This window comes from Pteronotus mesoamericanus, unplaced genomic scaffold (assembly GCF_021234165.1).
Source record: "Pteronotus mesoamericanus isolate MK-2021 breed Mesoamerican mustached bat unplaced genomic scaffold, CSHL_Meso_final contig_84, whole genome shotgun sequence".
Lineage (NCBI taxonomy): Eukaryota > Metazoa > Chordata > Mammalia > Chiroptera > Mormoopidae > Pteronotus > Pteronotus mesoamericanus.
This window is the reverse complement of record NW_026555267.1, coordinates 5,412,786-5,434,518: the sequence shown is the minus strand read 5'-3', so window position 1 is coordinate 5,434,518 and position 21,733 is coordinate 5,412,786. Positions and strand designations below refer to the sequence as shown.

Genomic DNA, 21,733 nt, shown 5'->3' with positions numbered 1-21,733 from the left:
CCATGTGAAACAGTTTTCTTCCCCAGCTTGCACCCAGCCAACTCCCTGTTCTCCTCTGACCCCTCAGACCGGGTTGGTGCCTCCAGTTTTCCAGCCTCCAGCACCCTTTACTTGCCCTTTCTCAACACTCATCACCCATCCAACAGCTTCTCTGCCATGTCTTCTTCACTAGACCATAAGCCCCCTAAGGGCAGACACCAAGCCTGTCTCCCTCATCCCAGGAACCACCCTGTCTCTCCCGCCTTGGCAGGCAGACGTCAGACTCTGGAGAAACAGCGCTTAAAGTACACATCTCAAAGCTGTTAAAAACAATTCTTTGAAGCAACTGGGTCATGCTACCAAAAACCAGAGAACCCAATGGGCTCTTCCTGCTTTGTCGCTCCCAAATCCAGCTGGGAAATGAGGAGGTTTGAAGGGCAGGCACTGGCGATGGGGATTCTGGGTGAGGAATCTCAGCCAGGGAGCCAGGCCAGGACTCTCACTGTGATATAGGAACATTTTCAAGGGAAGTGACGCTCTGCTGGGGCTCCTCAGTTCCACGGTGGCCATGAACTTTGAATTGTTATGCAGTGTGAATAATTTGCCTGTGGAAAAAACTTAGCGCCAACAGTAGTGCTACATATTTTTTCATTACAAATCCTGAATATTCTGACTAATCTTACTTGGTCTCAGTCCAGACGGCACCCTTTCTGAAACATTAAAATATAACCTGTAGATATACCAGCAAAGGCAGCCCTGAACAAGGAAGGGACCTTAGTCCTTTAGAGGAAGGATGCATGCAAACGTAGAACCTAGAGCACCGAGAACATGATGTTTGGAGGGAAATAATTTGACTTGAATTAAAGTAATATTATTGTAATCAAGTTAAGCTGTCTTGTAGGACAGGTTTAGTCTCCTGGGTATATGCCATGTGGTCCGTCTTCTCTAAATCACTCACTCACCCATTTAGTGACCATCTGAGCGCTTCCTCTATCCTACCCCAGAAAGCAATACAACCAAAGTGAAGTAACTGTTTCTAGTCACAAGGATATTGGTGTCTATTCGAAGCCACAGACATGGGAAAAACAAGTGAAACCAAGTGCTAGAGGAATGACAACAAACTTGACTTTCAAATTCCAAATGGTCCATCCAGGCACTGCACAGAGGCGTATCCTGAAGAATCAGGTGAACCTCTAAGGTACCAGTTCTATATTTATTGTGCCTTTGTGCCTCAGCACAAGGGGTTCTCGGTTTCCCACATAATTTGGTATTTCAACACTGTACAGCAGCGATTTTCACCCAGCGTGCCGCAAGAATTTTTAAAACATGCACTACCTGACTATTTAGTCAGGGGCACTGACCTCTTTTCCCTTAGATTGTCAAATTAAACAATGACAACAGCCAACACAGCAATAGCCATCCGGTGTGAATGAATCAAAATTATACCTATTTTTTTTGTCAGATCAGCAGAAAATATATTTTTGGGTATGCTGCAGAATTTTAGTCATTAGTCTGTGTGTGCCATTAGCTGCAAAAGGTTGAAAATCACTGCTGTATGGGGCTGTCTTCTCCAAATTAGCAAGCACAAGTGCCAAGGAGTCAAAACTCTACTAACTAGAGCAAACGTTGGGACTTTTTCCCTAACTGCTTTACCTAGAAATTCAGTACTCTTAATATTCTCAGAGTTCCTAACAAATTATGAAACACTGTTTAAAACTATGGTTGGCACAATACCATTTAATGTTGCTTCTCTGCTCAAAGGCTGTCATCTTGGGCTTCTGTTTCAATGGCTTTATACATAAAATTTCCACTTGAACTTTTTAACATAAAGCACTTAACTTAGTTTCTAGGTAATTAAATTCCAGCTACACTCACGATCGTATTTTAATGATAAATGTAAGAAGTATTCACTTAATTTCATAATTCTATCCAACAGCAATGACTGGGGCAGGGATACACACAAGGTTTAGAGAGGATCATGGGATGGTGTGGGTTTAATGAAAATGCTTGCTCGCTCGCTCTCTCTCTCTTTGGCTCAACGTGAGCCTGGGAAGATGCAAGCCTGCCACCAAACATCGCCCAGTGTCAAAAATAACTTGAAGAAGAAAAGAGCTGAGTTCTGATGTCAGTTTGAGCCCCTGTACCAACACCTCCCTGAGGCTGCTCTTCACCCAGCCTTGCAGGTACATGAGGCTCAAATTCTTTCCTTTGTTCAAGTCCATGAGTTAGGCTGGATGTGACTTGTAAACAAGAGACCAAATTGATTTGTTCTCCCAAAAGGAACAAGGTAGGAAGGAGGCGGCAGACAAGGCACACATAAGCCACTCTGTATTTATTTGGTATTCAATAACTTTCCCTCCTGGAAAGAAAATACACAGTCTGAGCTATTGCATTTTAGTAACACCCTTGTTCTGGCTTTACATCCTGAATTTCTATGCCTGTTGATCAAGGTTTGATACTGTCACACACTGTGGTTAAAATATTTCCCTGAGATCATCAAGGCTGAATCACAGAATATTTTCTTGCCCTACCAAAATTCAGGAGAAAACAGGAAACCAGAACTCTCTCAGTGGTGGAAGAGGCAGATAATTTCGGTACAATTCCTGAGAAAAAAAGTGCAGAGTCAACCAAGTCACTAATTAAAATTTCCCTGGCTGTGAACGATCCCTTCGACATCTTCAAAGATTCTAGAAGGGAAATTCATCTTATTGCATATAAGGACACTTGAACACAGTGCTGTGTGCGAAGCCTTTTGGCTTTTGCTAACTACCAGAACCATCCTGGTGCCTCAGTTTCCAGTAAAATGCAGAGCTAGTTTCCAGTAAAATGCAGAGCTAGTGACATTAAATAAACCTTTCCCCAGTGGCAAACAGGATGGAGAGAAACCCAGACATGGATGATGAGGGAAAAACAGTTATCGCATTATGGGCTTAGTGAGGCTTACACAGTTTTGTTTTTTTCAAGATACTTTGAAATGAAAACAGCTTGTGATTCTCCAGGAGTGGGCATGGGCAGAGACTTATTGGATTATCACCTCAAATCCCAGCTAAGTCAAGTCACCAAAGCTTATGGCAAATGGACATCTACAGTCTCCCAGGCTTGGTGCACTGAAAGTCAACTCTAAAGGGAATGTAACTTCCAGCAGCCCCTCCTGAGTCTCAAGGAACCACATTCGGGGCTGGAGCCTGCTTGCCTGGATAGGCCATGCCTACCCTACGTTTTGTAGTCACACCTCCACCCACCCATCCCCTTCGAGGGGCACAATGGGGTGATTGTGTTCCCTACTGAGGACTTGCCTTTTGAAAAACAAACAAGTGGAAAGCAGTTTCCCTAATCTGACCCAAATTCAGCAGTGGAAGGAGGCAGCGGGGTCCCAGAGAGCGGAGAGCAGGAAAGGAAGCTAGGCCGCAGGCACACACGCTCAGGGCCCGTGCGCTGCAGGGAGAGCGTGAAGGCCTCTGGAGATGGAAGAGCGAAAGGAAGGGTGGCGTCCGTGGGCTGTGGCACTTCTGAAGACAGCAGTCCATGGGCACAGGGTTCCTGAGTCCCTTTCTTAGGTTTTCTGGAGGTAGGTTTGACAGGCTTTTGCCATGTCTTTCAGGAAGTTAGGGACTCCACTCTGCAAAGCAAAGGAGACTGTCACTTCTATGCCCTCATAGCCATCACTTCGATTCTCTGGGATGTAACTCAGGTAAACAAAGGGCAGTGGCAAGAATAAAAGACAACCGGGCCTTGGGCTGGCTTTCAGCAGGCTGCTACCACAGACGATGACACAGGTAAGATCCAGAGCGCGGGCCACGCCAGACCGCAGAGGCCACTGTTGCAAGGCAGCGCCTTATAGTTTGGCTTTTGCTTGTGAAAATCTAAGACAATTTGAGACATCGTTTCTTGAGAAGTAAAAGGAAACATGGGAGATGGGATTGGGCTGGGATGTTCAGTTCTTCTAAAGAAATGAGAGGACTCGCTTTACAGAATAACAGAATGGTAAGGATTTGGGGGCATGACGTTGGACATTTTATTGTTTAGTTAGTGCTGATCACTGCAAGACTTTCTCCAAACATTGTCTTATTTACTCCCACTCTATGAGGTAGGTAATATCCATCTCCCTTTTTAAAGGGGGAAAACTCAGTGGCTTCCATAGGTCACAGAATCGATGTAGGGCCTGGATTCAAACTCACATGGGTCTGACCCAAAGCCTGTGAGATTTCTCACTCTCCCCGGGGACCCGTTGAGCCCTCCAGCCAGTAAGCAGGACTTAAATGAAGCAAGCTGAATTGGTCCCCGAGAAGCCGGGCCCCTAGGCAATCTCTAGTGATCTGGGCAACCACTGTGGCCCCCTCTACTTACAGACCAACACCACAAAACAACAATCACAGAACAGGAGGCTTTGCCCAGGCTCGAGACGTCTGGTTGTCTGCCGAGCGAGGTCAGCCTGTCTTACTGCTCTGTAAGCAGATACAGGGTCCAAAGGCACTATTGTTCCTACAAGGAGCAGGCTATTGTCCTGAGGTTCCAGAGAGGGATCTGGGGGGTCTCGGGGCACTAGCAAGGAGGGGCTGGCATTCCAGCGAAGCAGTCTTTGTCTTTTGTCCCAGCTTCATCCTGGGCGTTGTTAGCAACCCCAGTCCTAACCGCGGTCACTCAACCAAGCTGCTTCATAAAAGAGCCTCATTAGGCTTGAGACAGCGTGTCTCTTAGGCCTGACAGCCCTATGGGCTAAAGTCAACATTTGTCAAACACACCTCCCCCTCCTGCCTCCTGGGATCTCACCTTGGCAGCCCAGTTAATGAGCCAGGACGGAATTTGGCCACCCGGGTTATCGAAGTAATACATGAAAACTGGAGAGGGAAAGAAAGGACAATTCAGAAGGAGAGAACATGTTAGAACGGTACAGCAACAAACCCATGGACCGTCCACCTTCAGGCTCAGACCCAGGGAAAAAGGTGGGAGGTAACCTGTAATTCAGTGGACATCTCTCCTCTGCCTTGTCTTTTGGGACATTTCTACATAAACATTTTCGGAAACATAGCCAAGGTACATTTTCCTGCTATTTATTAGACACCTGGCAAGTGCTAGACACTTGGATATAGTATCTCATTACCATGTTTTGCCGTGTATAACACACACTTTTGGGCCCAAATTTTTAAGGGAAAAATAATGGCGCGCATTATACATGGGTATAATGATTACATACCATGGGTATGATAATTCCTCATATAACACTCAGAAAATGTGGGTGTGCATTATACACAGCAAAATGTGGTATTGCTCACGCTCTTTAACCAAACAATTGTAAGGAGTTGGTGAAATTAAACTCCAGTGTATAAATGAGAACATGGAGACTTAGAAAAGCTCATTCACCTGTCAAGGTGGCAAATCTAACAGGCGTCAGAACTGCGGTTCGGATTTTGCTGCAGATTCAAGGCTACCCTCATTCCAGTGGGGCAGGAGGACATATGCCCCGCTCTCTGCCCCCAGCTCTTCTTGTGGTTTGAACACAAGATAGGCAGGCTCTGAGTCGCTAGGTTTCTGCTGAGGAGCAGATGTGTCCCCAAAACCAGCTCTTCGCCCTATCCACAGGATCAGCCTGAACTCATTTCTAAGCCCTCTGGCTTACTTTGATGTTCTGATTCCGTCTGGACTAGTCAGTAAAGGATGGAGTGAGTCAGATTTAAACATCCGCCTTGCACCCGAGCCAAGTTTCTGGGACGAACTGAGTCTCTCCCCCGGTGTTCATTCCTTGCTTGTTTTGCAGACCTGCCCAGTCCATTCTCTGACCTCAGGGAACAAGCATCATGCATTTACGCGCCTCCCAATCAGCACGGCCTTCCCACGGGCAGCTCTGGCCGGTGCGCCAACACGCACCCCGGCTTTACCTTTGCTCCCCTTCTTGCCATCGCTCTCAATCGCCAGGCTCTGCTTGTACCCCTTCACCCGGATCACGCCTGGCCTCTCGGCAAACTCTGGCATGGAGATGCTCTGAGCCAGGACCACATAGATCTTCCGTCCTTCCAGGTCCAGCTCTTGCCGCTGCCGGATGTAGACATACTGCGGTGCCAGTCAAGGCGTGACGTCCACACCAGCTTTGCAGACAAGCAGAAGGAAAGGCCCACAAGCCAGAAACAAAGGGAGAGGATTCTGTTCTTCCCACGTGGCATTTGCTCCCTTGTACTGTTACGTCACCCCTCTGCCCCGTCTCCTTCCCTGCACTGCAAGATTATGCCTCACGCCACCTGGTATATCATTTGAAAGCATACCTTGCCCACCTGTGAATCATTTCTTGATGCTTTTCCTTATGCAAGGAAACCACTGCTCCTTTCTCTAAGAAGGTACTCGGAGCGGGCAGAGGACCGATTACCTGCCAGCTTTGGAACCCGGCCTTATTGACTCAACTTCTCTGAGACTCAGTTTCCTGATGTAGAAGGGAGTGACACTGCCCAGCAGGCAGGCCTGGTGGGGGCATTACAGAAAGACTGGAGCAGAGTAAGCACTCAATTGACATTTCACATCATTCCATCTTGTCCTGACTGCCCCCAAAGCTTGAATTACTGACCTCTATGCTTAAAGGACAATCAAGCCATGTCACTTACAACTGGTGACGGTCAGAAGACACTGAATTACCTGAATATCGAGTGGGCTGATGTACACGCTGAGTTAACACTGGTTCACCAGGAATAACAGTTATTTCCTCTCAATAAACACTCACAGAACAACCGCTATGTCTACAGCACCATTCTAGGGAAGATCATTAAAATCCTAAGAAACTGTAAGTCACCAGTTATTGGGCCCTTACCATGTAATAAACATGTGCTTTACCTTTAACATCTACTTTGATCCTGACCAGTCCCTAGGAGTTCAGTGTACATATCCCATATGACAGGTGACACTATATCAGAGAGGTAAAGAAACTTGCCAAGATCCCATGGCCCAGCTGAAGTGATGGAGGTGCAGCTGAACCCAGATCTGGCTTCAAAACCTTATTAGACTTTCATAGGTGGACAGGGCTCAACTCCTTGTCCTTTACATGTTCAAATGACAGAATTTTAGGGTTAACACTAAAAGGAACCACTCTAAGTATAGCACAGCTTCACTTACTGTATAGCAGCAACAACCCCGGCCCCATATCACCGCAGAGCCTCTAAAGCATCCTCAGTTGCCACCCCTCACTCAGAAACTTCAGGGTGGTCTATTGCCCCCAACCTCTAAGTCATGAGGAGTAAAGTTCTTAAATGTTTTAAGGAAGAAATGATGTTGCTTTTGCCTCTGGACCGCCTCTCTTCCACATATCAGAGAATATTGTCCCGCTTTCTTCCACAACTTTCTCAGCTGATGTGATAGACATCATCTAACACAACACTGAGGGAAAAATTAATCTGATACATATATTGATTACAACTTGGTGGAGGTCTTTGAAGGGCTGGAAGGTCCAGCGGGCCATGTAGCCTATGACTGGAGAACCACAAGTTCACTGAGGCCCAGAGATGTGCAAGGCCTTTTCCAAGGTCACAGAGCAAACCAGAGAACAGGTGCAGACTCAACCTGGGATCATTTTCTCCAAAATGAATGTTCTTCACAACTGCACTCTTCTCTGTTCTCAAAAATTGAACAGTCCTTATCGGAGAGATACACACACATATACAGAAAGACTAAAAAAGCCATGGGATTGTGTGGCATCGGAAAGCCAATGAAATGAAAATTTAAGGAGCCCCAAATGTTCACTCCTGAGAGTACCTACCCAGCAGTGCCCTGTGTGCCGTAGAGGTAGGGTCATGACCTGGTAAAGATACCATCTCTGGGGACAGCTGGACCTGGTCCCAAGCCTGCCTCCTCCACCCACTAGCTATGTGAACCCGAGTCAAGTTCTGAGCTTCTCTTTGCCTCAGTTTCCTTAACTGGAAAATGGGGATGATGATGCCTACCTTGTACCACTGTCGGCAGGATTAGAGAAAACCCTTTAAAATCTAAGAGAATAAGCAATCCACAATTTGCTGAAACACATGCCATGCGTACACAAACCGTGTAGCAGTATGTGGGAACTGTGCCAAGAAAAAAAACCCTAATGTTGTTTAAAATCTAGTCAGCGTCCAGGGAAGGCACACATAGTTAGACACAAAAACATACAAATAATATACACAAAACACACCCAGTCGCTCCCTCGCTTTTTAGAGAAGAATTATTTTTAGGAGCATACAGATTTCTAGAGTGTTAGAGCTAGAAAAGATCCCAGTGATCACCTGATTCAGTGGTTTACAAACCTTCCTATATTTTATCCAAGAGCCCCTTTGCTAAAAGGACCTTACATGGAAATTCAGTATTTAAAATAGCCAACCGCTGTGACTGAAGAGAAAATCTGCCTGTCAGCCATCCTGCCCCCACACCGCCCACCCAGCCAGTTCCCATCCCGTCCTCCCAGGCTGGTCCTACGTGGGCTTCTCAGGGCCTTGGAGTGGCAGCTAAAACTCCCCACAGTCCATTCAATTGCATCTTAAGAGAAATATGGAAATTCAGGGAAAGAAACAGATACATACGGTCCAGAGCCAACAGTAATGGAGGGACCACTGGCTGTGGGGTCAATAAAACATGAGGAGGGATGAGGAGAGCTGGAATGGTGAGGGCCTGAGTTCCAGGCCCCCTTCTGCCCTCGTCACCTGTGAGGAGGCCGCTGTCATTTCACCTCCCTGCACGCTGGGGGAGTGTGTTAAACACTCTTTACAAAGAGTTCTTTCCACGTCCCCAATTCTGTGGCCCAACAACTTCAAGCCCTAGAACACTTCTCAGGGAAGTAGGAGCTGCCCTCCAGTGACCACAATTACAGGCTCTGCACATGGTCAGGCCAGCAATCACACCCTGAAGTCTCTGAAAGCCGCACAAGAAGCCATAGCTTTAGCAGAGGCCTCTGCAGGAATCAAAGACAACGTGGTCCACACCTGCCAGACATACCACCAGCAGGCAGTGGACAACACTTAGAAAGCCGAGTATTGGCGCACCTTGGGAAAGGATACATCCCTGTTGGACAGGGGAAAAGGGTACTTCACCTCCCAGTAGACCACGGTCTGGCCGTTGCATTCTTTTTCATACAGTTCTAGGGAGCACAAAAAAAGTTAATGCATTTTTAGAAAAAGTCCAGCCGATTCATTACCACTGAAAGTTTGTTGCCTAGGGGCACAGTCTGTTACATATAAAAGCATAGTCCAAATAAAAGACCCCAACAAACGTTGTCTGCCTCAGAGCTAAAACAAGAGTCTCAGGCAAGAGGAAACAAAACACAATCAGGCACCTGAAAAGAAATGTTCAGGCTTTAAAATCAGGCTAACCACCAGATGTCACTAGAGTACCAACAGTTTTGCTTTGAAGACCTTTCTTCCCCCTTTAGATTTTATGACAGGACCGCTAGCTCAGGACTGAGTCACCCGGTCTCGTGTTTAGCTGGGAAATAAAGGTCCCAGAGAAGGCAACGTCCTCCCTAAACAGCGAGAAAGTGGCATGACCGTGGCGAACCCAGCATCTCGCTCCTCTCCGGCCTACGCTATATATCCCACAGCTGCAGTGACCATATTTCCTTACTAGTCCATCACGCTACTGTGTGCAAATAGCAGCCCACTCTTGGAGGGGATGGCAAAGGAATTCGGTGACATATGAACACCTTCTGACCCCAAGCTGCACAGTGAGCTTCTCCCCAGCCATTTGGAGAAGTAGCCAAGCCAAGGCTGCTGAAGTAACCAAGAGATTCCCTTGAGATGCTGGTGGGGAAACAGATTATTTAATACCCCTTTTGAAAGGAAATCTACTAAAAAGCTTGGCAGTCCATCAGTGCCATGAAGTTGCAGACAGCCCACGCGAGGAAGGGAAGGCGTGGATACCTGCTGCCTTTCTGTGCTCAGCACTGACTCCCCATCTTGGTCCAGCATCTAAATTCTCCTTCCCCGCCTTCTAGATAATGTGGTTTAAGCAGGACTTGCTCAGCATTAAATCCAGAGCTGGGAAAATGAGCAAGATGTGGCTGCAGGATTAGTTCAGGGGCGGTGCCTGCGGCCAGGGCCTCGGCTGGCCCCTCGGGCAGGTTTAGGCTGAAAAGTGGTTTAGTGAAGGCTCTCGGGCAGATCACAGAATATCCAGGAGGACACGAGGTATATCCACAGCCTCAGGATGTTCCAGGGAAGCCAGTCTGGTGGACCAGACACCACGGCATGAACCACTGAGGCCGAGTAACAAAGGTTAGAAGCACCGCAACTGCCTCCCCCAAGGTCAGGATGTCTTTGCTGTGACCATCACCAGACAATGGATTCTGCACGCTGCCTGCTTCCTCATGGGGCTCTTTCCCGGGCAACCTCCATATCACATGACTGAACCGTGGCTGCCAGGGACACTGGGAGAGAGAAAACTTGTTTCTCCCTTGGATAGGTGAGCGTCACAATTCCCACTAGATAACAAGCATATGTGAAACTAGTAAGTGGCCCCAAGCCATGACAAATGTCCACAGGAAATAAGCGTGTGATCCATGCTGGGCCAATGAGAGCCAATTCTGGAGCTCTGGCTGCCAGCAATAGGAAAGTGGAATTCTTGTTCCTGTTCGTCTGGGGTTATTTATAAGGTTATTTGTAAGCCTGGATCTTCCAGCGGCCATCTTTGCCATGGCATAGGAATCTGCCTGAGGACCCGGTCCACACAGGAGAAAAGTCAAGAGATGGAGAGATTATTTAAATATTGGATGGAGCTCTCCTGAAAGCCAGGACACCACAGAGTTTTCAATGCCATGACCCTATAAACTCTTCTTTTTCCTTGTCTTAAGCTGGCACTCGTTAGCTTTTTGTTATTTGCAACCAAGAGCCCCGACCGCAGCAAGGGTCCTTCGGAGTGTTTGTGCCCCTTGGCAACTCTGTCGTTCTATTCCACTGTGACTGAGGGGGCCGTGCCAGTGGCAGGAGAACCCCCTGTTTAATGCCTTTCATAACTATCACTGACAGGGTGCACTCCAAACACCGCGGACTGGCAGCCAGACCAGACCCTTGGGGAGATGACCCCCTTTCCCACCCTAGCTCCATATTCTGCTACCAAATTGCTCATGATCTGTACATATCACACTGTTTCATACTTGCCTGACTTCCCCCTGCTGTTCTCCGGGCCTGGAACACCGTTACCCCCCTCATCCCCTTACCCTCACCACCTCGCGTGGAGTATATTCCTGTTGTTTATAAAACTTCAGGATTTCATTTCCAAAAACACCACCTCTTCCAAGAAGCCTTCCATGACACATAGGCATACAGATGACAACTGACTTACGGAGAGAACAAAGGAGCCCTCCGAGAAAGCACGAGTGGATTTAAGAGCACCCAAGGAGCAAGTCCTAGGAGTAGCAAAGGCACATTTCAACCCAGCCTTTAAGACTTTCATGTTAAAATTAAAAGTGAAACATAATAGAGATTAAACCTGTTGCTTTACACTAAATAAAATAAATAACAATAGATGCTACTTTCTAACTGTTTAAAAAAAACAAACAAACAGTAGGTGTTACTCACCTTTAACATACTGGTCCCACACTTTTCTGTAGTCCAAGTCCATATAGACATCTGTCATCAGAGCTGGTGGGCAATCCTCCAGAACACCAAAGACTTTATACTCATAAAGTCCGCTCTGCTATAAACACAGAACAGGCAGAAACAACCTATTGATTCCCACGCTGCGAGATGGCCGAATTGCACAGCCTATAAAAACCGGTTGAGGATGGTGTTCTTGCCACACCGTTTCTGAACCACCTTCCTGTGGTCGTGGTGACACAATGATGAAAAAGCAGATGAGGCCCTGCTCTCATGGGTCTTACACTTGGCTGGAGCACCGGTGACGGTGACAGCCACAGACAGTGTCCAGCTAACGTGAACGGGCTACAAGGAGGGCTGTCTGGTAAAGTGGGGCTTGACTGGGAAAAGAAGACTTCTAAATCAGAAAAGGGCTCTATGAGGGATAACATCGATCACAACCTCTCCTCCAAACTCATAGAAGGAGCCACTCCTGGGAAGATGAGGAAAGACCATTCCCAGCAGGGGAAAGCCCTCAGGCAGAGGGAGGGGTGCACTCAAAGCAGGGGGTGTGGCCAGGGAGAGTGGCTGGAGCCTCGGTCACTGAAGGGGTGGGGCTGGGTCTGTAAACTAGAGTAAGGTTTAAATATTTTGTTCTAACTGCTATTAAAAAAAAAGGTAACCAATGAATGACTTTACATAGGGTATAACTTTAAAAGGATGATTCTTGCAGCTTGGTAGAAAAAACTGATCATAAGAGAGCAAGACGGTGGTTTAGAAGACAGTGCAATAGTCCAGAGAGGAGGAGACAGTGATTGGAACAGGGCAGTAACACCAGCGATGGAGAGAAGTCAATGATTTAGGGATAGATCTTTCAAATAATGTCAACAGCAATTGCTCTGGGGACAGGTCAGCTGCGGAGAAAGAGAAAGCACAGAATGGAAGGCAACTCTTAGAAGCTTTGCTTGAACAACCAGGCAAATGAGGAGTTCCTTTTTCTAAGAAGGGAAAAACGGGGAAGAGGTCATTTCTGGCCTTGGGATAATCCAGAGTTCTGCCTTTGAGTCTGGGATGCTTATTAAACATCCAAGTGCGGGCGTCCCACAGGCAGCCCGCCTTCAGGGGACAAGTTGCTGTTTGGGATATCCACAGGGCATAGTGACACCCAGCACAGTGTTTCATCAATACCAATTTACCAATTCCAGAGTTTGGCAACAGCTGCATCTGTTTTACATAAGGGACTTGCGCATAAAGGACTAAAAAGGAGAATAAACATCAGTGTCAGTTCATATTAGTCCCTTTTATTCAGAGAGAAATATTTCTAGATTCCAAAGTACAACTACGCTTGTCTGCCAGGGTACTGGGCTGGAGGGGGCCACATTACACATTTTCACTCTGTACAAAGGCAACATCAAGTTCCTGACCTTCGCCTTGCCTAAAGGCTCTATCATTAAGGTGAAATCAATGGCTCTTACATTTCAGTGCAAAAGCAAACAAATAGAAAGCCTTCAGGTGGACTCAGCTTCCGCCTGCTAACAGTGTTATTGGGTAATCATGCCTAAGGGAAGCCATCCTCTGCAACACCATGCTGGAAATGCATGTGAAGTCACGGAGGTCAACACGGTGAAGCTTTTCGAGACATCATGGGGCTTCAAGGGTCTCCTGGCTCTGGTGGCATAACCCAGGCATAAATACTTCCCAGTTTAGGAATCGCAGATATATGTAAAAGTATCTGGCAAGAAGCGGAAGGTAAAATTGAAATGAAATTCAAAAGAATTTTCCAGCTCTAAAAGTATGTGGCTTTCCACCAAAGGTTTCCAGTCATCAGATGACAAGCTAGATCTGAACCCCTTACGTGCTGTGTGGCTTTCCACCAAAGGTTTCCAGTCATCAGATGACAAGCTAGGAGATCTGAACCCCTTACGTGCTGTGCCACGGATGTCCCAATGGAAGGACAGACCTTTGGAGAAATCTCTCCTTCCTGTCCCCTCCCCTCTCACTCACGTGGCAAGAGACTGACAGTTCATACATACCACCATTTACACCCACACATTTTAATCACCTTTGGGAGTGAGACAATTTGCTCCTTGTTCAGGAATATTGGGGCCCCATTTTCTACACAAACTGAGCAAAAGGGACAATTATGTCTTGAGATGATTATCTCCCCTACCTTACAGGAGTTAGCTTTGGCTATCTGGATAAATTAAGACAAACTGTTTCCTTAAACTGGTCCCTTTCCCCTCCTGAATGTAATTACAGCCCGAGTGACCTCAGTCCTAAGCATATCACAGAAAAGAACACAGAAGCGCTGGAGGAAGAGGAAAATAGACCAATGTGATTTACGTGAATACAGAAGAATGAACTATTGTGACAACTTCCTTTAAACACTCCCTCCGTGGCAGAGCTGAGAAAGGCCAGACTCCACAGGAACAGAATGCTCGGTAACACCTTTCCTAGTCTCTCAATAACATGTTCTTTTCAAGTGCTGAACAGCCCCACCCAATTTCTTGGATCAAAGCACTTTTCACCCATTATTTATTATATTAAAAAAAGGATCTCAGTAAACATATTCATGTTTTTATTTTGTCTTTTAAAAAATGATGTGAACTTTTTATAATTATCAAGTAATTCATATTCATTATAGGAAAATTGGAGAATAAAAAGAAAAGAATAAAGAAAATAACAATGGCATGTAACCCCATAATCCACAAATACCTATTGGTAATATTTCACACATTTCTTTTAAGTAAATAAATACTCCTATATGTAAAAAGAATGGGAGTAATATGGTATAAACCGTTTGTATTCTTATTTTTAACAATATAATATTGAAGCTATGGAGAGGTCACACCTAATTTAATTTTTTTATTTGTTTCCAAATATTTTACAAATATAAATACTTCTGAAATAATCTATTATTTCATATGGATCAATTTGGTACATAAGTACTTTTCATTAAGGAAGTTTCCTTAGAGACAAACTGTAGGGCAAAGGGTATTAACATTTTAAGGTTCTTTATACTTTCTATAAATCTTTAAGAAACTTTGTACCAATTTATACTCTCACCAGTACCAAGGGCTCATCTCACCAGGATGGGGTATCATTGTTTATACAATTTGATAGGAAAGAATAAAGTATAAATCTTAGCTTAATTTGGGCAAAGTTTTATTATTGATTGAGCTCCTTAAAATTAGAGATACAGACTCTCTGTAACATTTGTTGCAGATGTGTTTCTAAGCTTACTAACATTTCGATGACTCCAAAGTTTACTCAAAAGGTTCTTGGCTTTAAACCACAACTTAGAATGGTTGCATTTCTTTATCATACCAAGAGACATCTCAAACCACTTTTGACATATTCGATCAGTCACAGCTCATATAAATGATATCTCAATGAATAAAAAGAGAGGTCATAAAACTCACCCAAGGTCATAAACCTATGAAGGTAGAGAGGGTGGACATAAAGCTATCAGACTATTCTCTGTATCTGTGAGTCTGTTTCTATCTTGTGTGTTCGTTTATTTTGTTCTTTAGATTCCACATATAAGTGAAATCATATGGTACTTGTCTCTCTCACTGGCTAATTTCATTTAGCATAATACTCTCCAGGTCCATCCATGCTGTCGCAAAAGGTAAGATTTCCTTCTTCTTATGGCTAAGTAGTATTCCATTGTGTAAATATATTGAAGGGGCCAAACTTTAACACTAGGCCAAGCCTGGGCCGAAACAAGAAACTAGAACAAACAATACCCCAAGATGAAGGGAAGAATTAGAGCCCCCCTTAGTAACAAGATAGGACAACGGCTGAGCCTTGACTCAGATAAATAGCCCATAGAAGCAGGGTCAGAGCTGAGGATAAGGGAGAAACTAATACCAAGAAAAACATATCAGGGTGCAGCCCCCATGCAGCTGGGCCAGAGTCGACAAGAATGAGGAGGAGGCATAGGGCAAGGGTTGAGCCTTGCCTCAGATAAACATCCTGACCAGAGAAAGAGTAGGGGGCCCAGTAACAGCCTTGAACCTAATCAGCAAAAAAAAAAAAAAAGAAAGAAGCTGCCTATCGCTAACTGCCACTTCTCGCCCTTGTATCTTGCTTGCTTGCTCTGCTTATAAAAACCCGTGTACCCTTACAGTGGCGCGCCTTTTTCCTTTCGAGGGAAAGGTGGCCCCTGCGCAGGTAAAACTTGGCCAAATAATAAAGAGTGTGTGATCAAACTCTAATTTCTGAGCTCATACTTGTGGGGATCGTAACATATATCACACCTTTTTTATCCACTCATCCACTGATATATTTGTTTCAGATATACTCATAGAAGCGGAATATACTAGGTGCTGTGAAATGTATCTTCTCACAGGATCCCCACACAACTCTGGCAGAACAGGAATAACCTCCAATTTATAGATGTGGAAATTGAGACTCAGAAAGGACCATGGGCTCCTAAATCCTAAAATGACAGAGCAATTAGGCCTCAAAACTATACTTTAGACCAGGGGTTGCCAAATCTATCAGGCTGACTATTTTTTAACTCTACAAAAGCTAAGCAGAGCTTTTACATTTTTACATGGTTATATATGTACCTATATAATATTCTCCACTTTGCGTCTTGACCCATGAAGCCAAAAATAATTACTGTTTGCCCCTTTACAGAAAAAACTGGGCAATATCTTGCTAGGCTGTAAACCTGGTTGAGAGCTTCCCAGGTATAATCTGAAACCCGCCCCCATACATGGAGGCCAGGAAGAGACGGAAGAAAAGGGCAGGTTGGTAGGCGGAGGCTTAATAAGCAAGGGAACTTGGATATGAACTTGTCTTTCTTTGGCAGCCACAAGATGAGTGGTTTTCTGCACCTGTCAACCAGGGTCTTAAAAGTTTATACAGAAACCTTAACTGGGGTCAGTCACATACACAGATGCAGACAAACTTTTGGCATCTCTGGGCCGCACTGGAAGGCGAAGAGTTGTCTTGGGCCACAGTTTAAATACACAAACACTAATGAAACCAAAAAAAAAAAATCTTATAATGTTTTAAGTAAATTTATGATTTTGTGTCGGGCCACATTCATAGCCATTCTGGGCCACATGAAGGCTGCAGGCTGTGGGTCGGACAGCCCTGGCAGAGTCTCATCACCACGTTTCTTTCTCCAGGCGGTGTCGTTAGGCAGCTTCTGGTAATGGGGCGGCAAGTGGCATGCCTATTCCAAGCACAGGGCATACAACGCAATACACAGAATAGGCATCATAGAAATATACACTTGAAACCTATATACTCTTATTAACCGATGTCACCCCAATATATTTAATTTTAAAAACTGTCACTGTGAAAGAAATTCACAAAGTCGAGCCATCAGCCTGATCTTTTCCGTCCAACACTTACTTGGTCTAAATCAAAGAGGGGGGTCTCTGCAGGCTGGTTTCACACTGCCCATTGCACTGGCATGGAGTCCCCTGGCACGCTAACACAGGCTACAGCCCCTGCGAACCGCGACTGCACCCCCCCTGGGAAAGCTTTGTCAGTTCCCCTTCTCTGCCAGGGGAGCTTCCAGGCCCACTGCCGGGGACCACATTCACTCCCAAGTGGCCACTACCTTCAAAATTATGGAGGGCGAGTCTTAAACATTGCCTTTGTCTTAAGAGCCTCTTTATTTTTTTTAATAGGGAATCTACAATACAAATAAGTGGGGTTTTTTAATTTATTCTTTTTTTTTTTTTTTTTTTTTTTTTTTTGAGAGAGGGGAGAAAGGGAGAAAGAGAGGAAGAAAAACATTGACGTGTGAGAGAAACATCAACTGGCTGCCTCTCACACACCCCCAACTGGGGACCTGGCCCACAACCCAGGGATGTGCCCTGACTGGGAATCAAACCAGCAACCTTTTAGTTCATAGGATGACACTTGGTCCACTAAGCCACACCAGCCAGGGCAAGATCCTCTTTTTGATTCTCATCTTACCTTTTAGTTTCCGTTGCTTCTCATGTCTAGGTCACTCTCCTACCTCTTAATGTCAGAACCTTCCTGAGGACTGCGCTAGATTCTCCCCACGCATCAGTGGTTCTCAAACTATGGTCCCTGGACCAGTAGCCTCAGGATCACATGGCAACTTTAGTTAGAAATAAAATCCAAAAACGTAAACAAAAGGAAAGGAAAGGAAAGAAAAATAGAAAAGATAAATACAATGCACACTCTCATACTCCACACCAAGCCTACTGAATCAGAAACACTGGGTGTGGGGTCGCGACTCCAAATTTACAGACCCTGCAGGCAATGCTGATGTATGCTCAAGTTTGAGGACCACTCTGCCATGTATCATTTCATTCAACGATCACTGAGAGGTCAGCAATTCTAAAAGATAAGGATTATCCTTGGTTTGCCAATGAGAAAGCTGAGATTATGACATGAAAAAGTAACCAGACAATATCACCTGCCAGGAATGGGGCCCGGCTCCTAGGCAGTCTCCAGCCCCAGCTTCACTCCAGCCCTGTGGCCTTCTGGCTCCCCCTAAAAAACAAGGCAATCACAACTTGGCTCACGGACTTAGCGCCAAGTGCTCCCTTTATTGCAGTGGTTTAAAACCCAGCATGCTTATTTGAGTCTCCTTGGAAGCATGAACGTTAAAACACAAAAAAACAACAATAACAACAAAATATTTTATTTTAAAGCATTTCTAACTGGAGAGTAGAAGGAATTCTCTTCCAGAAGGAAGGTGAAAGAAGGGAGTCAACCCGGAAAACAAATGAGGCTTCGGCATAGTGGGCCAGGCAGCAAATCATGCTGGATAATGTGAGAGGCCAGTAAGCGTTCTAGGAAAGAGCTTGTACCCTGACCCAATGGGGCCTCCACATTTTAATGCAGATGGTGGACAAAATGGCCAGGGGGCAATGGCCCTCCATGGAGCTGCTCAGGCTCAGTGGCACACCTATGGGAAGCTTATGGCCCTCCAAGCTTATGAAAGCTCTCTAATTTACATCAATGTACCACGACTGTCCTCATGCCTAGAATAGGCTGAAATACGACATATAGTATGGATAGTAGACATAGGAACTGTTATGAATACCACTCAAGTCCTCCCCACAGGAGGGAAATGGTCCCTGCTACATAAAAATACGAAGTGGAAACGATCCACATTACAAAGCCAGGCACTCTGTCTCAGCTCACAGGCAATGGATATTGTGGAATAAGAGGCACAAAAGCAAAAACAGCACAGGCCTATGGGTGGGTGGGTGGCTGGGTTACGGGTTGGCTGGAGGACAGATGCTAGATGGATAAGTCATGAGAGGTAAAGCTGGAAATGTGAGTTAAAACCGAACTAGTTCAGGATAGCCTGCCAGCAGCGTTTGCCTTCTTTCAGAGAGGTGATATAGGAGCTGACTTATGACACAGGTCTAGAGCAAGACAGCTGAATCCTGATCCCAGTTCAGATCATGAACAATCAACTTAAACTTTTCGCAGATTCATTTCCACACAGGTAAAAAAATGACAATCATAGCACCTTACATTAGGGTTGATGTAAGGATTAAGTAAATTAATATCGGCAAAGATTTAAATAGTGCTTGGGACATAAGGAAGCATGAAATGTATTAGCTATTATAATAGTTATTGATTCCGCAGTTAACAATGCCACTGAAATGGAATGATAAGATCATAGCCTCTCAGGTGCTTGATTAGGCTGTAGTGTGTAGGATGGAAACCTAGGAAATTGGTTAAGAGATCACTGCAATTCTAGGTGAGAGATGCCATCCAAAGGCACAATCGTATAGGAAACTATAGGGAAGGGAAATGGGCCATATGTCAGATATGTCTGAGCAATCGAACTGACAAAACTTGGCAAAGCCTGGATGTGGGTGGTAATGACAATGGAATCAGAGAGAAGAAAAATAGATTTTGTCTGAAAACATGTCCACTTTTGCACCAAGGTAACTGTTGAAATTACAGTAGGAAACTAATTCTGTCAGCTCTAGACTATGAACTTCTTGCTCACCTTGCTCTATCCCCGATGGTATAGCAAGACATCCAAAGCTCCTCCCTGCTCTAACACTGTAATACTCTGGTCCTCTGCCAAGAAACCTTGATTTCACTTACCTTGCCTAAGGGTGACTTTTAACCTACTTGCTATGAACTGCTATCACAAAGAGCAACTGATGACAGGACTCAGGTGCAATAGGATCCTTCCACCTGGATGCCTACCTGGTTCCAAACGCCTGCAGGAATGCCTGGGGACGTACTTAATAGCAAACTCTATTCCTCCTACCTAGGCTTTCAGTTCGTGTTTTTCTCTGAAGCTGCAAAGTTATTAAGTGCAACTTACAAGAAAGGGGCAACAGGCAAAAGAAGAAAGTCACTGAAATGGCCAGAGATGACAGCAGTTCCTTTGTCAGCGACACTCCTCTCCACGCACTTTAGCCACCCTGTACAGTCAATCTCTGAAAAGCGCCTTTTCCGCCTATATTCTAATCCGAGGATACTTTCCACATACACACTCCACTGGCACCTACCCTGGAGGTGCATGAGGTTAAGAATCAGCAGATCCACGTTTTAACTTTACAGTTAACTTCTAACAGACCACACCCCCGCGGGGCCTCAGACCTAAGGCTGAATTCTAATAACCTCCCAGCTCCGGGCTCGGGACAAAATCAGCTGGAGGCACCGCCCCTGCACTCGCTCCTCCCAGCGACAGAAGACGCGCCCGGTCCCGACTTCCGAGGCTGCAGCCCCTCGGTCCTGCAGGGAGTTTGGCCCGGGAAGCTCAGCAGGCCGGCCGCTACCTGGTCCAGCAGCCGGTAGATGCTTATGCCCGAGGTCTCCACCAGCAGCTGCCAGTCGGCCCCGGCTAGCGCGGGCTGATGGAGCTCGGCACAGGCCTCCCGGAACTGCTCCTGGGAGAAGCCACCGGAGGCAGCAGGGTCCATCCTTCCTCAGCCTCTGTTTCTCAGCCTGCGGGGCAGGCCGTTGCCGCAGAGCTTGTTGTAGGTTCAGAGGCGGGGCGAAAGGGTGGCCGAGTGTGATTGGCAGGAAACGGAGAATGGATAGAGGGGAAAGCGGGACTTAGTGGGAGGGAGGAGTCTATGTAGAGGCGAGTCTAGGAAGGGACGGGCCTAAAGAAGTAGGCGGGGCTGAGCAAGGGATGAAGGAGGCTGGGGAAAAAGGAAAATGACAAATATTGGGTTTGAGCTAGAGAAAGATGGAGGGGCTAGGGAAGCAGGGAGGCTTATTGATAGATGAAGCGTAAAAGGAAAACACTGTCATTTTAGGATCATCCCCTCAGTAACCCACCCCCTACCCCTCCCCACCCCAGAGCCTCCAAAACTGCTATGGTGGCTCTTTTACCTTCTCTGAAGAAGATAGGGAAAGTCTCTTAGCTGTTTGGCAGGTTTGAGAGGGGAGATGGACAACATAGAAACGTTTGACAATCTCAGGGGTCAAATGCTAGTCAACATAATTTCTGTTTTTTCTGTTATGCATTTTAAAACATTATTCTGTGAAGAGGTTCATGGGATTCACCAGAAGGCCAAAAGGGTTCATTGCACAAAAGGGATTAAGAAATCTAATCTACATTGGATCTACAAGGTAATCTGCCGGTCTGGAGGGTGAAAGATGATCTACAAGTTATTATTGTGTCCACCGAGGATTTCTGCAGTTTGCATAATTTAGACCTTTTGCAACTCAAAGACCTTTTTGTTCGCTCAGGTCCCTTGGGTATTACTATATTTCTTGCCACCAGACTGTACTTGGCTTTGAATAAAGTAGGTAGTTTAAACATCAAAACAATATAACACCACAGGAGTGCAAATAAACTCTGGAAACCTGTGTTTCCTAATCTGAAAACTGGGGTAAGAATTGTGCAACCAGTTAGAACTGAGGAGGTAACTACATAAAATAAACATAAAACATGTACACACAATGCCTATCAAAGTGAATGTTCAATAAAAACACATACTTGTTTTACATAACCATATTGAAATGCTTCTCCGTCAAACTTGAAAGAAAGCCTTGAAGTTGATGGCAAATTCTACGTGTATGTCAATTTCCAAAAAGAGAAATAAGGTCAGATTTGGCAGCATAGATAAGTTACTCCTTTATTCAATACAATGCCAGTTCTGTTTTGTTTTATGAGGACGAGAGGAGGGATGTGGTTTTTTCTTAGACTAAATGCCCAAGAGGCTAGAGACGTACTTTCCTACTGTTTTTATAATGCCTTCAAGTTCTCTCTTCTTTATAAAAACTATATTATACTTAAACTAAAAATCAGT

The 21,733-nt window shown here is 45.5% G+C and overlaps 1 protein-coding gene across 1 annotated transcript; it reads right to left on the bottom strand.

Annotated features, from left to right (window-relative positions):
- Positions 1 to 2,284: 2,284 nt before the first annotated feature.
- On the bottom strand, positions 2,285 to 20,451 carry PCTP (phosphatidylcholine transfer protein). The gene is made up of 6 exons (XM_054585437.1): positions 20,249 to 20,451; positions 11,496 to 11,613; positions 8,982 to 9,061; positions 5,856 to 6,027; positions 4,750 to 4,817; positions 2,285 to 3,598 (listed from the first exon to the last, which is right to left on the bottom strand). Exons 1-6 carry the CDS (start codon positions 20,390 to 20,392, stop codon positions 3,533 to 3,535), a joined length of 648 nt encoding a protein of 215 aa, XP_054441412.1. The 5' UTR covers positions 20,393 to 20,451; the 3' UTR covers positions 2,285 to 3,532.
- Positions 20,452 to 21,733: the final 1,282 nt, after the last annotated feature.

Bases quoted from the DNA above. Each gene is read 5' to 3' on its own strand.
- PCTP (XM_054585437.1), bottom strand. From the start codon at position 20,392: ATGGACCCTGCTGCCTCCGGTGGCTTCTCCCAGGAGCAGTTCCGGGAG. The intron at 9,062-11,495 runs GTGAGTAACACC...TGTGCTCCCTAG, and splicing joins GTGGGACCAGTATGTTAAAG to AACTGTATGAAAAAGAATGC. The intron at 3,599-4,749 runs GTGAGATCCCAG...TTTGCTTTGCAG, and splicing joins TCATTAACTGGGCTGCCAAG to AGTGGAGTCCCTAACTTCCT.